Below are 14,858 nucleotides of genomic sequence, written 5' to 3' on the forward strand. Positions count from 1 at the left end.
CATGCTTATAGCAAACAAAATTTTAATGGATTGACACTTACAGGATATTGATTTTTTTTACCCCGTGACTTTAAAATATGTTGTAAACTTAACCTTGCTTTAGATGTGTGTAGATTTCTGTTTATGATGAAGCTCTTGACTTGTGATCTGTTACAAATATTTTACATGTATTTTTTTTGTATCGAACATGTATTTTTTTTTAGCATTATAAGTGTATGTTTAACGCTTAATTATAGTCAGGTTGAACACCGTTTTGTGTTACTTGTATGTTTATATGCCATTTTCAGTTGTTTAGTCCCAGAATTTTTGGTTGTGATATATAATTAGACTTTATTAGGTCACCTGAGTAAACTCAGGTGACCTATTGCTATCCGTTTTCGTCCGTTGTCGTGCGTCGTGCGTTGTGCGTCGTGCGTTGTGCGTTAACATTTGAACATTTTCAGCTTCTTCTCTGCAACCAGTGAACCAATTTCAACCAAATTTGGCACAAAGCATCTATGGGTGAAGGGGAACAAAAATTGTGAATTTCATGATCCCTGCCCCCCAGGGGCCTGAGGGGTGGGGCCAAAACCACTAAAATTAATGCAATCTTTAAAAATCTTCTTCTTTACTCCTGGGCATCAAGCAGTCAAACTGTTTGCATGAATGTAATCAGCAATGAGTCCTCTACCAAAATTGTGAAATTCATGGCCCTTCAGGGGTTCTAGTGCTAGGGCGGGGCTAAATAAGTAGGTAGTGAAAATGCATTATTTCTTTGAAAATCTTCTTCTTGCTTGGGTATTAAATAAACTAACTAAGTACATAGTTATATATGCCTCTACCAAAATTGTGAATTTTATTCAGGGGTTGTGGTGTTAGGGTGGGGCTCTATTGATTATATAGTGAAAATACATGAATTCTTTGAAAATCTTCTTCTCTGCTCCTGGGTATTAAATAAACTAACTAAGTGCCTAGTTATGGTGAGCAAGAGTGCCTCTACCAAAATTGTGAATTTTATGGCCCCAGGGTCAGGGGTTGTGGTGTTAGGGTGGGGCTCTATTGATTATATAGTGAAAATACATGAATTCTTTGAAAATCTTCTTCTCTGCTCCTGGGTATTAAATAAAATAACTAATTGCCTAGTTATGGTGAGCAAGAGTGCCTCTACCAAAATTGTGAATTTTATGGCCCCAGGATTAGGGGTTCTGGTATTAGGGGGGGGGGGGGCTCTATTGATTATATAGTGAAAATACATGAATTCTTTGAAAATCTTCTCTGCTCCTGGGTATTAAATAAACTAAGTGCATAGTTATGATGAGCAAGAGTGCCTCTACCAAAATTGTGAATTTTATGGCCCCAGGGTCAGGGGTTCTAGTTGAGAATAGTTAAAATACATGAATTCTTTCAAAATCTTCCTCTGTGCTCCTGGGTAGTAAATAAACTAACTAAGTGCATAGTTATGATGAACAAGAGTGCCTCAACCAAAATTGTGAATTTTATGGCCCCAGGGTCAGGGGTTCTGGTGTTAGGGCAGGGCTCTATTGATTATATAGTGAAAATACAGGAATTCTTTGAAAATCTTCTTCATTGCTCCTGGGTATTAAATAAACTAACTAAGTGCATAATTATGATGAGCAAGAGTGCCTCTACCAAAATTATGAATTTTATGGCCCCAGGGTCAGGGGTTTTGGTGTTAGTGCGGGGCTTTATAGATTATATAGTGAAAATTCATTAAATCTTTAAAAATTTTCTTCTCTGCTCTAGGGTATTAAGCAGATGAACTACCTATATAGTTATTATCTACAAGGGCCCTAATCTTCCAGAATTGTGAATTTCAAGGCCCCAGGGTCAGGGGTAATATTGTACTTATATACTGAAAATGAATGAATGGTTTGAAATCTGCTTCTTGGTATTAATCAAATATCGAGGCCTAAGGGTCAGGGGTTCATGTGTAGTAGGGGCACTACTGATTATTGCTGAATATAACTGATTAGTTGAAATGCATTTTTTGTTCCCCTACCTTGTGTATGGGTATTGAGTAAACAAACTAAGCAACTGCTAAGTGTATTGTTATGATGAATTAAATTTAATCACTGGAAAGTTGTTGCATAATGCTCAGGTGACCTATAAGGCCCATGGGCCTCTTGTTTGTTATGAATATCAAATTTTTTCTCTATATTCATCAATCCCATGAGAAGGGAAATTACTCTCGCCGAAACTAGTAAATGTAAATAAAATTCAAAAGAGATTTTTTTTTTGAAAATCATTATCTTCAAAGCATTATATGAGGAATATAAGTAACATGAACTCTCATGGTAGTTTAAAGGATGGCATGATAAAAAAAATCTTTTCAACAATCTAATTTTAGAAGATTTGATCATAGCATTTACATTTACCATTATCCATAGCATTGATAAGAAATCCAATTTTTTACCTTTTTCTAGAATCTGAATATAGCTATAAATGTACAATGTAGAATTCCAAGTTCGTTTATATCTTGCCTTATTAGAATACATTTAGATAACCTCAATAATTACACATCAAATGTGTTCTTGCAGTATTTGGATCATTTTAACATTAAAGGATAAATTTTAAATGTTCTTATTATTAGCACATATAGCAATTAACATTAAGTCTAATCCACAGTACTGATGTGTCTTTTGCAAATGTGTAAAATCATATGCAGTATCTATGAAAATTGTTAATCAGTGCTCCCCATCTGCAAAAGAAATGGCTTTTTTGTTTTTTTGTTCACAAAAGAAATGAAAAGTTCTAGACATGTACATGCCTGTACATGTATAAATAATGGAAATGTCTGTTATAAGAATTTTCTCAAAATGCAATTTGAATTCAGTAACAGCAGCAGAAAGCTCTCTAACATATTTTTTAATCTATGTAAAATATTCTTTTATTCTAGTTGAGTACTGTCTCCATAGATCATTTAGTTCTTCTGTAAACATTATCTTTCTATAATGCATTTGTACATGACTGTATTCAAATGCTTACTTTAAGACTATATATTGTAAATAAAAAGATCAACAAAGCAGGTTGTGTAAGAGCCATGCTTGCATAAGAAAAAGAAATGACTGAAACACAAGTGTATTGAATTTAAGATTGTATAATTGGATATCATAAATGATAAAGTAGTTATTATTTTATGTAGTGTCAAATGGTGAGCTATGGTACATAATGGTAGTATATTGCAGACATTTCAAATGAAATGTTGAAAGTGGGGGGGTTTTAGAAAATTTTTTTTTACTTACCTTAAACTCTTCATAAAAATACCCATCTTTAAGGAATGAAAAAAAAATTAAAAAATGAAAATTTTTATCTAATATCATAATATTTTTTGTCATTTATTTGTAATCTTTAATGAATATAATTTAGAATATATTGTAAAATACAGGACAGCACTGCATATCTGAGATGTATAGATATGTATAATTGGAGATGTACAGTATATAGATCTGTATTGTGAAGCCATTTTTTAAAACTATGCACTTCGAAATCCTATGAATACGATGTTCATGAAATGTCATAGGGCAAATTTTGTAATACATGTACCTTGTATAAACTTGAGCACTTTTTAAAAGCTTTAATAAACCTTTCTACTTTCGCAAAATTGACAGGTCCCAGTTAACTACAAATGCAGATGTGACACACACAATAACAAAAGGACAAACAAGGGGAAGTATACAAACACCACTATAAAGCTTTTCTGTTTTATCCATAAGGAAATAATTTGAATTGTTTGTGCAGTACAACTGTTATTGTCTAGATAATCTCTTGTTGACTGTTTTGCATTTATACATTACAAATTTACTTATCAGTTGTGTTTTATCTGGGAAAGGCTGACAGACAGGTTTTTATATTGATTTATTGCATAATAATGTGAACTATATATTTACTTACAAATATACATGAAGTGTTAATGAAAGGTTCTTTTATATGTTTGTTATTGGTTGTTTTAAATAACATTACATAAGATTTTTGTGGAGACGTATCTATGAAATATCTATATTCAGAATTTACTGATGTCTGCTAAAAGATTGTTTATGTAACTAGCAAGGTAAAGAATTATGCTTTACAATTAAAAGGGGAAAAAATTACATACATTTTTTTTTAATGTATTCAGGTTAATGAAAATAAAATCACCATTATCGTACATTCAATCATTCAGATTTTTGAATAGTGTGTTCTCAACAAAAAAAAATTAGGAAAAATGTGATGGGGAGTACGTCTTGACTAGAGACCCCTGCCATTTTGAGGGGGGGGGTGTATGCACACTTTGAATTAAAATATATTATACATGAAGCTGTAATATAACACTCAAGACTTTATATTTACCTGGGACCTATATTCTAATCTACCAGTACATGTACACAGGTCCCTGTATTTACGTAATATTTACCAAAAATTTGACTGAATTGAAACACACACAGGAGCTATTCTAGCTAAAACATACATAAATGTTAACCTCTAGATATGTACATGTGTATAACGGAGGTGGGTGACTTTTATTGTTGATGCCAAGATCTGAGGATCGTTCCTGGCAGTCTAGCAATGATGTTAGTTCGTATCAAATAGTTCCTGTGTCAAGTACCTCATAGTTGTTGTCTTGATTCTGGTATACTTCTGGAACTAAATCAAATTCATAGAATGATAAGTACAATTTGTACTTGTACATTTATATGGTAATTTGGGGCTCATTTTTATCAAGTTTCAATTTATAAGCATACCCGACCGGAATTAAAGTACCAAGACTTTTTTTAAACATGTATTTGTGTGAAAATATTATTTTCGCGAGATCATCTCTTTGCGAAAATTTTATTCGTATTCGGAAGACGATAAGTGCCATTTAGAAAATATTTATCTGACGCCCTCAAATAATTTTCAGGCGCTCGCCATATAACGAATTGGTGGTCGACAGATAAAAAATTTATCGGCTTCCGCAGTATTTTGTTGTTGGCAAAAAAATTTTTTTTTCGCAATTATTTTTTCTTAAAAGGCGAAAGCAAAACTGTATATACGTGTCGCGCTATAAAATTAAAAATGAGGTCAGTCCCTCTGATATATACGCTCATTAAATACAACCGACTTATAGGAGGACCGACTTATAGGCGAGTATATACGGTACAAGAGGTCAAAACTGAAAGGCCGTCATTTATACTGACTGATATTTCTCTTTATTGATAAAAAAAATGCCCCTATGAGTTAAAACTTGTAAATTAATATTTATAATTACTAGTAAACAGGTATTTACATGTACTTTGATTCCAACATACGGCGAATTGCGAAACCGTTCAGAATTATAAAAGAATGTCCTTATTTTAGGTTTCAAAAAAAAATATTTTTTTTTGAAGAATGATGAAAATAATCAACAAAATCAAAATTTGAGATATGAAAATTACCCAAAGGTTATGTCTCATCATCGTTGTTTTGACTTTAATTAATAATTTAATATATTCACCAGTTCATCGCTGTTTATTGTTGTGGCAAGTCCATCCTGACGCAGCCAACCGTTTTGTTATTCAATTGTAATGATCCGAAAGGTGTGGTGATTTTATCGTTTAGACTTATAAACATGTATGGAGCATATAATTGCAATAATGCATTTCTGTTTTTAGAGTTTTAATATTATTCCCTTAAGATTTTTTGCCAAAAAGAGAGATTTTTTTCTATAAAGTTATACATATACCAGTGACATAATCTGTGGATAGTCATCAGATAAAGAACTTAAATAATTTGATGAATAAAATGGAATGAATAGTAGATTAAAAACTATCTAAATAAATAAAAATGAAATTAACTGCTAATAACAGACAGGAAGTATTAAGAGTGGAAAGCAGTAGGGTCTGCCCCCTTCCCCACGTTTTTTTTTCACAAAGAGGGCTTGTCCACACCACATTTCCCCAAAGATAGCCTTTATTATAGAATTCTTTCATCGAGAGACTATGATTACTGTTCATTGATTATCTCTTACTTTTTTATGTACATGTAGCATGGTGAATGTTAATTTGGTAATGTATAGATAATACTTGCTTAATTGTGAAAGTTAATCAACTCACAAGTAAAATTTATAAAATCATGTACATTGTAAGATCTATGTACGAGTTCTGCAGTTGTACTCCTTGAACTTTTTATTATGCAGTTTAAATACCAGTGATCAAGTGCATAATTCACGTATATCTCCCAGTCTAGTCAGAATTACACATGGAGCTGTTTTGTTAATTATTTCAGTGCGATAGACTTAATTCATACAATTTTAAGCGTTTCTATCGTCAGCTTATGAGCTTTCAACCGTAGCCTCAACCAAAATACCCACCCCGTCGGAAAATAAGAATTATCTTTTTAGTGTGTGTGGTGTGTGTGTGTGTGGGGGGGGGGGGGGGCTTGTATAGTGCGTGTACAGGTTCTCTATGATATTTCCCGTACTTTGTGTAGTGATGAGATAGATACTCCTGACACCTCTGCAGCTAATAAACTAGTAATTACATGTGAGTGCCGTCACTATTTTCGGATTAAAAATAGCAATATATACTCTTTCATTTTGGATACATTATTCGAACATACAAACCCGGGCTATGGATCTAAGACCATAAGCTAAACATGCGAGGAATAACGTTAAAATATCAAATCGGTAAAACGTGAAAAATAATTTCAAAATAAAAGAATGGGGTGAAGGGAGGGTTAATTTAAAAAAAACTTATTCCGGCCTATATTTTCGTAATATATGATTATTATGACAGATTTTTAAATTTCACATTAAAGGCAGAAAAAAATCTCAAGTGGCACCAACAATTGTCCAATCTGATTTAAAATCAGAATCTTTGATCCGCTCAGATAGATCCTTAAACCTTGTGTAGCGATCTATGTGAGCGGATCAAAGGACCTGAGCTATTCGGTACATTGGTAATTTTGGTATGCGTGCATTGAGTAGATCTTTTGTTGTGTGTTCCTATATTTAATTTAGATACAATTTTGCAGTGATTACTGATCCGTGCCAGTAAAAGTTACCTATGTTATTGATTTCATTGCAGAAATTGATTTTTTGATCAGCTGACGCAGATGGTCTGCTTTATTTAGTACGGGAAACCTTTTACTCAATCGATTTACCCTCGCATCCGCAGCCATAGCGTTTGTGTTGTCATGTGATGTTAGACGTTCTATTTTTATTCAATCTCTGGCAAGTCACCTGGAAATAAACAGGGTGAACTGGAAATTTGGGGGTAAGTCACTTGTTTTCATACAATTCCATTTATTTATCTTTTAAACGTTACATTTATCTCTTTGTGTAAGGAATTGGGGTCAAAACAACACACACACACGCACACATTTAGGTGACGGACGCTGGGTGCCCTATATGTGACTCATAGTACTGTAGTAGTAAACACAAAGGGATTTAAAGTGCATACAAGTTACTAGATTTAATGTGCGTAGATATATGGTATTAAATCAATTTCAGTGATCTACAAAATTTCTACTTGGTTAACGGATGTACTAGTGTTGGATTCAACAGGATAGAACAAGTTCATATTAGATGAGAGATCAATTCCTGGCCCATGTCAGCCACATTAAATGACTTTTTAGCGAGATTTGAAATGACAAACATATTAAATATATGACACAGGCTCACGTGAATCTGCTTTCCCATATACTTATGTGGTTTATTTCAAGTCAAGCACACTTCACAGCCGCGGAAGCTACAATAGCATCGAGGTCAAGAGAAATAGATGCGTGGATCTGTCCTTTATAACTGACGAGTATACCAGCTGGGCAATTTTACAGCTGATCCGTTGTAGTAATATAGGAGTCTATAACAAGGCAATTTGATACTTTTTCCTATGTTTCCTTTGTTTATTATTATCAAATCCATGACCGCCGTGACGTTTTGATTTAAACCAACTGTTGGCAGTTGTTTTATTTATTTACTCTGTGTTGTATATGTTCTTTCTCCAGAAAGTTCAAGGTCGGTCGGGGCGAGTTAATCCTCGGAGTAGGGGAGGAGTGGTCAGAAGCATGTGTGTTGGTCAGCTACTGCTTTACATGTACGCCAAAAGGGAAAACAGATGACAATCGGACTTAACGGAAAGGAGAGATCTCATCTGCTGGAATTTTGTCACTAATTAACAGTCGCCTTCCTGGAATTTCATCAGCACCTCTTTGTTAGCCCTGACGAGGAGTACGTACATGTTCTCGGTATGTTTCTCTGCTGTTACCATTACCATGTGCACTGTCAATATCGTGAATACTACAAATTACCACATACGTTTGTATATTGAAAGGCATGGAATTTTTTTCATGAACTTAAAAATGTTTTATCCTTTAAGTTTATCTTAAGTATTTATCCCCAAGTCTGAAAATACTTTGTTCTAGCAAAGGGGACAGCCCAGGACATGCTAATTTTAGAAACAGGTGTAATTCTGAAGATAATTTTCAATGTGCAAAATTAATACATGTGTACTGTATACACATTATTCAAGGTTAGCAATGTGAATGTGTGGAATGCATGCATTAATTCAGTTTTGTATTTAAATACTTCCATTTGATATGGCCTTTGTACCACAATCAAGGTATAAAAATGCATTACTTCCTGTAAAGGTTTTTTAAAATGCGCATGGTATGAGTAATCAGGTGTTTCCATTTCGATCAGCTGTTGGAAAGTAGGGCCACAGAAGGTTCTTAGAATCGTTACTATTTTAAAGGTAAGGACGCCTCAAAGTTTTTATTATGTCACTGAGGACAAAGCGTCGGGTTAACTTTACGTTTTTGATTTAAGAAGGATATATTTCCTTTTAGATGGGCAGCTTTTCTGAAAATCACTGAATCATCACAATTGAACTCTCACGTGGTTTTGAGTAAGTTGTAAACTACAGCATTATCAGCTGATGTAAAAGTGATAGTTATCGATTTATTGGTTTGTAGGTATAGTTATAGAAACCGAGAGGTACAAGCGGTTATTTTTTCCTTGTATTTAACCCCTTCCATCATGTAGAACAGACAAAGCCAGTGTAATACTGGTATCTCAAAACTTAAGACTATTTTTATCACAAATACCTCGAAATCATTACTTAGTTAAATTCTATTGAATTTAAAGAATGTCAGCTACCTGCTACATTTCATCGACTGTGGTTCATGGCGACACAGCAAAATAATAATCCGTACCCACAATTTTACCCGTTCCCACATATTTTCATTTTGTGAAATCAACCCTCAGGTGTGACCATCGTACTATTGGGGTCAAGGTGCAAGTCACTTAGACCAAGGGTTATCTAAATATGTTCATTATAAATGCACAACTATGCTATATCTGAATATTAAGTGAATCGATGTAAGTACTGTGAAAAATAGGGCAGCATATCATTTTGCTTAATTAGTAATTTAGTATCATTACTTTTATCATATACATTTACCAGCAAAATGTAAATGGAATTTATGAGTATATTAAACATTGAAAAAAACATAAATGAAAATTCTGCAGTTTTTTTTTTCGATATTCATAGTGCACACTGTATATACTATACAGTATTAGGTTGTGTTCTATTTATTTATTTGGTGGGCTGCGGTGGGGGTTAAGCTATATAATGATTTTGCCAATTTAGACTACAATTATACAAAAACTGAGAATTTAATAATAGATAGCATCATTCAAAGCAAATGTGCATTAAGAACTTTTTCACTAGTGTTCACATGATATAATTAACAATTCATTTTACAAAACTTTCATAAAGATATTGCAGATATATTTTTACCGTCAAAAAATTATCTACTAGTATCGGTTTTAATTCATGTGTGAACTGAAATACAGTTTGAATAATTGAATAACACTATGTCCTTGGCAAGAGACATGAAAGCAAAATAAATTGCCTGTCTTATCTAAGATAAAAGGATCGATTTTTAAGGTTTTCCTGTTTTATTTTTAGATAATGATTGACAAGAAAAGACCACAAAATACAGTATACCTTGAGTAAACAAAAACAAAACTTGTCACCATGTCCAGCGAGAAAAAGCGCCATGAGTCGGGAGAGTCCTACGAATCTACGGACAGTGTGGGGGACCTGATCCCCACCCCACCGGACGGAGGGTGGGGCTGGGTGATCGTGTTCAGTTCCCTGATGTGTAACATCATTGTTGATGGTATAGGGTACGCTTTTGGAGTCCTTCTCCCCCAGTGGGTGGAAGTTTTCAACGAGTCCCACGGGAAGGTATCGCTGGTGGGGTCGCTACTTGTGGGGGTCTATTTATGTGCAGGTTGGTTTTAATATACGCTGTTTTTTTTAAGTCATTCTAAGATACATGTAACTTTTTTTTCAATATGTTCCAAAATAAAAATCATATACTGAGAAGTTCATATAGTCATTCAGTAATTTCATTGCATAAAAACCTCAATGTTCGAATACATATACAAAGTACTACTTTCTAAAACTCTCAAACTCTAGAAAAGTGGTATGTTGAATACTAGTATATGCAAATATTCAACATTTGGAAATATTAGGAACCTGGGGCCTGTTTTACAAAAGAACTTACGACTATGATCAAAAACTTTAGATTGTTGTAATGCTTTGCAAAATCAAAATATGCAAATATTCAACAAAAATTTGGATAATGTTTTTTAAAAAGTTATATGAAGAATTAAACCTGAACTTTTCCGAACTTTTCCGAGTATTAAATTTCATTTCAGGTCCCTTGGTCAGTGGTTTAACAAACAAGTTTGGATGCAGACCCGTGGCGTTTGCCGGAAGTTGTTTAGCTTGTTTGGGATTCCTATTGGCGGCCTTCAGTAGCAGTATCAATGTGCTAATGTTGACCTATGGAATCATGGGAGGTAAAGCTGACTGTGCAAGCAAACTGGAACGCTTTTTTTCTCTCAATTATTGGGTTTTATTATGTTTATTAGTTGACTTATTTATTTTTGTAGGTTTGGGATTTGGTTTAATCTATTTGCCTGCCATAGTGAGTGTTGGTTTCTACTTCGAGAAAAAGCGCGCCATAGCGACTGGAATAGCCGTTTCCGGTTCTGGAATTGGTACTTTTATATTTGCGCCCGCAAACGCTGCTATGCTAGAAGCATATGATTGGAAGTTTATGTTAGTGATTCACGCCGGCATTATTCTAAATGGATGCGTTTGTGCAATGGTTATGAGACCCCTCGAACCTCCCAAAAGAAAGAAGAAGAAAAAGCCAAAAATCAGAGCGAAGACAATGATTGATCGTGTAAAAGAAAGAGCCATAGCGAATCGAAATCGAGCTGGTGAATCCGAATCCAGTGTTCAAATTGGAGAAAGTTTTGCAAAATTGCAAGAAGCTAAAAGATTGCGTGAAGAAAGATTAAAGGAGGAGGGGTCAGATATTTTGTCCATGCCAAGTGCTTACTTCGAAAAAACAAACAAGCTATCTTTTTCAGAAGCAGGGGAGAGTTATTGTGGAAGCCCTGTCGCAGATATTCCAAAAATAACATTCAGTGGCATTGACGGGAAAGAGATTTCGTCACCAGAATCTCCACAGTCTGAAAAACCCGACGCTAAGAGTGCTTCAAAAGAAGAAGTTCGGAGAAAATCCGGAGAGGAAGAAGCAACGAATAAAGACGTGAAAGATGCAAACATCCTTAAAGGAGTTTATAGCCACGAGGTGGAGCCACTTATCGAAAATGGGTACGCTAAAGTTGCTCCACGCCAAGCAAAAGACTTTTCTTCTGCTGCTAGACTTCGTATGGGATCCCAGCATAATATAGAGAAAAAAGACTACGCTAGACCCATGTACAGACAAGATATCTTCTATAGTGGAAGCGTAAATAAAATCCCACAATTTACGTCCCAACCAGACATGCACACTTACATTACTAGTATAACAACAATACCCGGAGAGATCGAGGTCCCGCCATCTTCAGTGTGGGATCATTGCACGTGTTTGCCAAAATCCATTGTAGACACTTTACGTGACATGTTAGATTTCTCAATATTAAAAGATGTTCCTTTTGTGTTGATTTGTGTTGGAAACTTATTCGCAATGGTTGGATTTTATGTTCCTTTTACGTACCTGGTTGATCATGCTTTGGAACAGAATGTTTCAAAGTCAGATGCAGCTTTTCTCTTGTCTGTGATTGGTGAGTGATTATATAAATATCCACAAGAGACCGAATTAGTTTAAATATATCTACTGAATCTTTTCCATACTAGATTCAGTTTCTCAATAGAAAACGAATATATAAAATATTTAAGTTGAAGAAAATTTAGTTTTATACTATGCGAGAGAAGCTTTCCCAAAGATGAAAATTTGTAAAAGGGAGATAACATAAATTTTATAATTAATCACTTTAGATTTACCTTTCTGAAGGCAATTTTACTGGAACTAAAAAAAATACCAAAATGACAATCCAATTATAATTTTCATGCATTGTAAATTTCTGACCAGCACGGACAAACACAATGATGGCTTTTTTCAGGTATCACGAACACCGTTGGTCGAATTCTGTCGGGAGTTTTAGCAGATTTGACTAAGGTGGACGCTTTGATAATAAACAACGTTGCTTTGGTGATTAGCGCGGTGCTGCTCTTCCTAGAACCCTTTTGTACTACGTACCCTTTGCTTGTTCTTTTTGCAGCTCTCTACGGTTTATGTGTTTGTAAGTTTTCAATAAAAAAAAAATAACATTTTCACTAAAAAATTTCTAACCAGTGAAGCGTACCGAAAATGGCAAAATTAAAATTTATCGGAAATAGCAGAGAAAAAAGATGCATTTTTTGCTACAATTTACTCATGTATGTATAATATAAATGAAAGTAACATTTTTATAGAATATTCTTGTAGAAAACGTATTGCAATTAACCATTCATAAATTTCACGTCATGTATTTCAGCTGCATATATTTCATTGACCTCCATTATCATTTGTGATCTTATTGGTCTGGAGAAACTGACCAATGCATTTGGTATGTTAACGCTGGCCAGAGGGACGTCCTCTATTTACGGACCCCCACTCGCAGGTACGTAGGATGTATGTCAAGCTTTAAAGAAAAGAGAAGGAACGCCTGAGTACATTTAGGCCAATTGACAATAAACTTTTTTTTTTTTTAAATTGGAAATACTTGTATTTCAACAAACACGATTGTTTTCTCACCAAAGTAAAACAAAAGTAAAAGTTGCAAGTGAATTATGAAAAGAAATATTTCAAATGCGCCTGTTTAATTCCTCTTTCCTGAAGATGTTTAAAGATTTTAGAAACATTTTTTTCAAATTCGAATTAACTTCAAATATTAATTTGCTGCTAAGGAATGAGTTCCTCTAATGTGAATTACCACTCTCCTTTATTGCAGGTGCCATACGGGAGGCCACGGATAGCTACAACTACTCTTTTTACCTGGGAGGCGGAATGTTCGTTATCGGGGCAATCTTTCATCTAATGCTACATTTACCGTGCATCAAACGGAAAGGGCTGCAGGAACTCACGGGGGCTGACCTTGATGTACCAGAAGAGGAAACTCCTGTCGCTGTGTAGATCACTGTAGTCAACAAGAAAAGTTTTGAAGCAATATTTTTGAGTCGGATATATAGGCATTGTTGATATGGTTTTAAGCGCTTGTTTTGTTAGTGAGAGTGTATAATTTCCATACAGTAAAAGTAGTTTATTTTCTTTTTATGTTCAACTTATGAGTTGAATATCATCAACACGAGAACAAAATAACTTGAAATGGTGATTTATAGACAAAGTGAACACATTTATTGAATGTGGCATTTTACCAAAGTTGGTATATACTGTCTTTGCTCTTTTGTTTTGAATTCCAGAAATTTAAGTGTTTTTTTTTGTTTGTGTCTCTACTTGTTGTTGTCTAATATTTTGTTTTGTGGCAGGTCTTATTTTTTTCAATAATTTGTCCTGTTACAAAAATCTACTTACATTGCTTTTTATGCCCCCCTTCGAAGAATGGAGGGCATATTGCTTTGCTGCTGTCTGTCGGTCAGTCTGTCGGTCCACTTAGTTTCTGTTCATTTTCTTCACAACCATTGCACATACTGAAATGAAATTTGGTATACAGATATATCACATGAATATCTAGGCCATTTTCTGTTTTGGGTACGATCGCACTATTTTTCACAGAGTTATGCCCCTTGGACTTGAAAAATTTCAATTATTTGCAGTTTTTAATTTTTTTTATTGCACATACTGAGATGAAATTTAGTATACAGATATATCACATGAATATCTGGTGTGTTTATTTGCACTATTTTTTTATGCCCCTTGACTTAGAAAAATTTCAATTATTTGCAGGTTCATTTTCTTCAAAACCATTGCACATACTGAGATGAAATTTAGTATACAGATTAATCAGATGAATATCTAAATCAATTTTTTTGTTATTTGACCATTTTTCACAGAGTTATTTTTTTAAAAAATGATTATTTGCAGTTTCCATTCATTTTCTTCACAACCGTTGCACATACTGAGATGAAATTTAGTATACAGATTAATCAGATGAATATCTAAATCAAGTTCTGTTTTGGGTATGAATCGCACCATTTTTCACAGAGTTATGCCCCTTGGACTTAGAAAAATTTCAATTCTTTGCAGTTTACGTTCATTTTCTTCACAACTGTTGCACATACTGAGATGAAATTTAGTATACAGATTAATCAGATGAATATCTAAATCAAGTTCTGTTTTGGGTAGTTTAACCACTTTTCACAGAGTTATGTGTGACTTAGAACAATTTCAATTATTTGCAGTTTCAGTTCATTTTCTTCACAACTGTTCAAATACTGAGATGAAATTTAGTATACAGATTTATCAGATGAATATCTAGGTCAAATTTTGTTCTATGTACTATCGTGCCATTTTTGACAGAGTTTTGCCACTTGGGCTTGGAAAAATTCCAATTTGGGGGG

The 14,858-nt window shown here is 34.1% G+C and overlaps 1 protein-coding gene across 3 annotated transcripts; it reads left to right on the forward strand.

The window, feature by feature from the left end:
- The first annotated feature begins 7,024 nt into the window (after positions 1 to 7,024).
- On the forward strand, positions 7,025 to 13,851 carry LOC134232493 (monocarboxylate transporter 14-like). 3 transcript variants are annotated; one of them, XM_062714463.1, is made up of 8 exons: positions 7,025 to 7,208; positions 7,939 to 8,178; positions 9,903 to 10,230; positions 10,661 to 10,804; positions 10,898 to 12,082; positions 12,422 to 12,601; positions 12,836 to 12,961; positions 13,292 to 13,851. In XM_062714463.1, exons 3-8 carry the CDS (start codon positions 9,972 to 9,974, stop codon positions 13,471 to 13,473), a joined length of 2,076 nt encoding a protein of 691 aa, XP_062570447.1. In that variant the 5' UTR covers positions 7,025 to 7,208; positions 7,939 to 8,178; positions 9,903 to 9,971; the 3' UTR covers positions 13,474 to 13,851. The 3 variants fall into 3 exon arrangements, with proteins under 3 accessions (XP_062570447.1, XP_062570448.1, XP_062570449.1); XM_062714465.1 differs by lacking the exons at positions 7,025 to 7,208; positions 7,939 to 8,178 and adding exons at positions 8,564 to 8,684; positions 8,779 to 8,837; XM_062714464.1 differs by lacking the exons at positions 7,025 to 7,208; positions 7,939 to 8,178 and adding an exon at positions 8,539 to 8,684.
- The last annotated feature ends 1,007 nt before the right edge of the window (positions 13,852 to 14,858 follow it).

Source organism: Saccostrea cucullata, unplaced genomic scaffold (assembly GCF_032062105.1).
Source record: "Saccostrea cucullata isolate Sc308-1 unplaced genomic scaffold, CSIRO_AGI_Scuc_v1 ctg207, whole genome shotgun sequence".
Lineage (NCBI taxonomy): Eukaryota > Metazoa > Mollusca > Bivalvia > Ostreida > Ostreidae > Saccostrea > Saccostrea cuccullata.

What these genes read in the sequence shown, in the direction of transcription:
- LOC134232493 (XM_062714463.1), top strand. Translation starts at nt 9,972, where the DNA reads ATGTCCAGCGAGAAAAAGCGCCATGAGTCGGGAGAGTCCTACGAATCT. An exon ending in GGGGGTCTATTTATGTGCAG is followed by an intron (nt 10,231 to 10,660) that starts GTTGGTTTTAAT and finishes ATTTCATTTCAG; the next exon opens with GTCCCTTGGTCAGTGGTTTA. An exon ending in TTTTCTCTTGTCTGTGATTG is followed by an intron (nt 12,083 to 12,421) that starts GTGAGTGATTAT and finishes GGCTTTTTTCAG; the next exon opens with GTATCACGAACACCGTTGGT.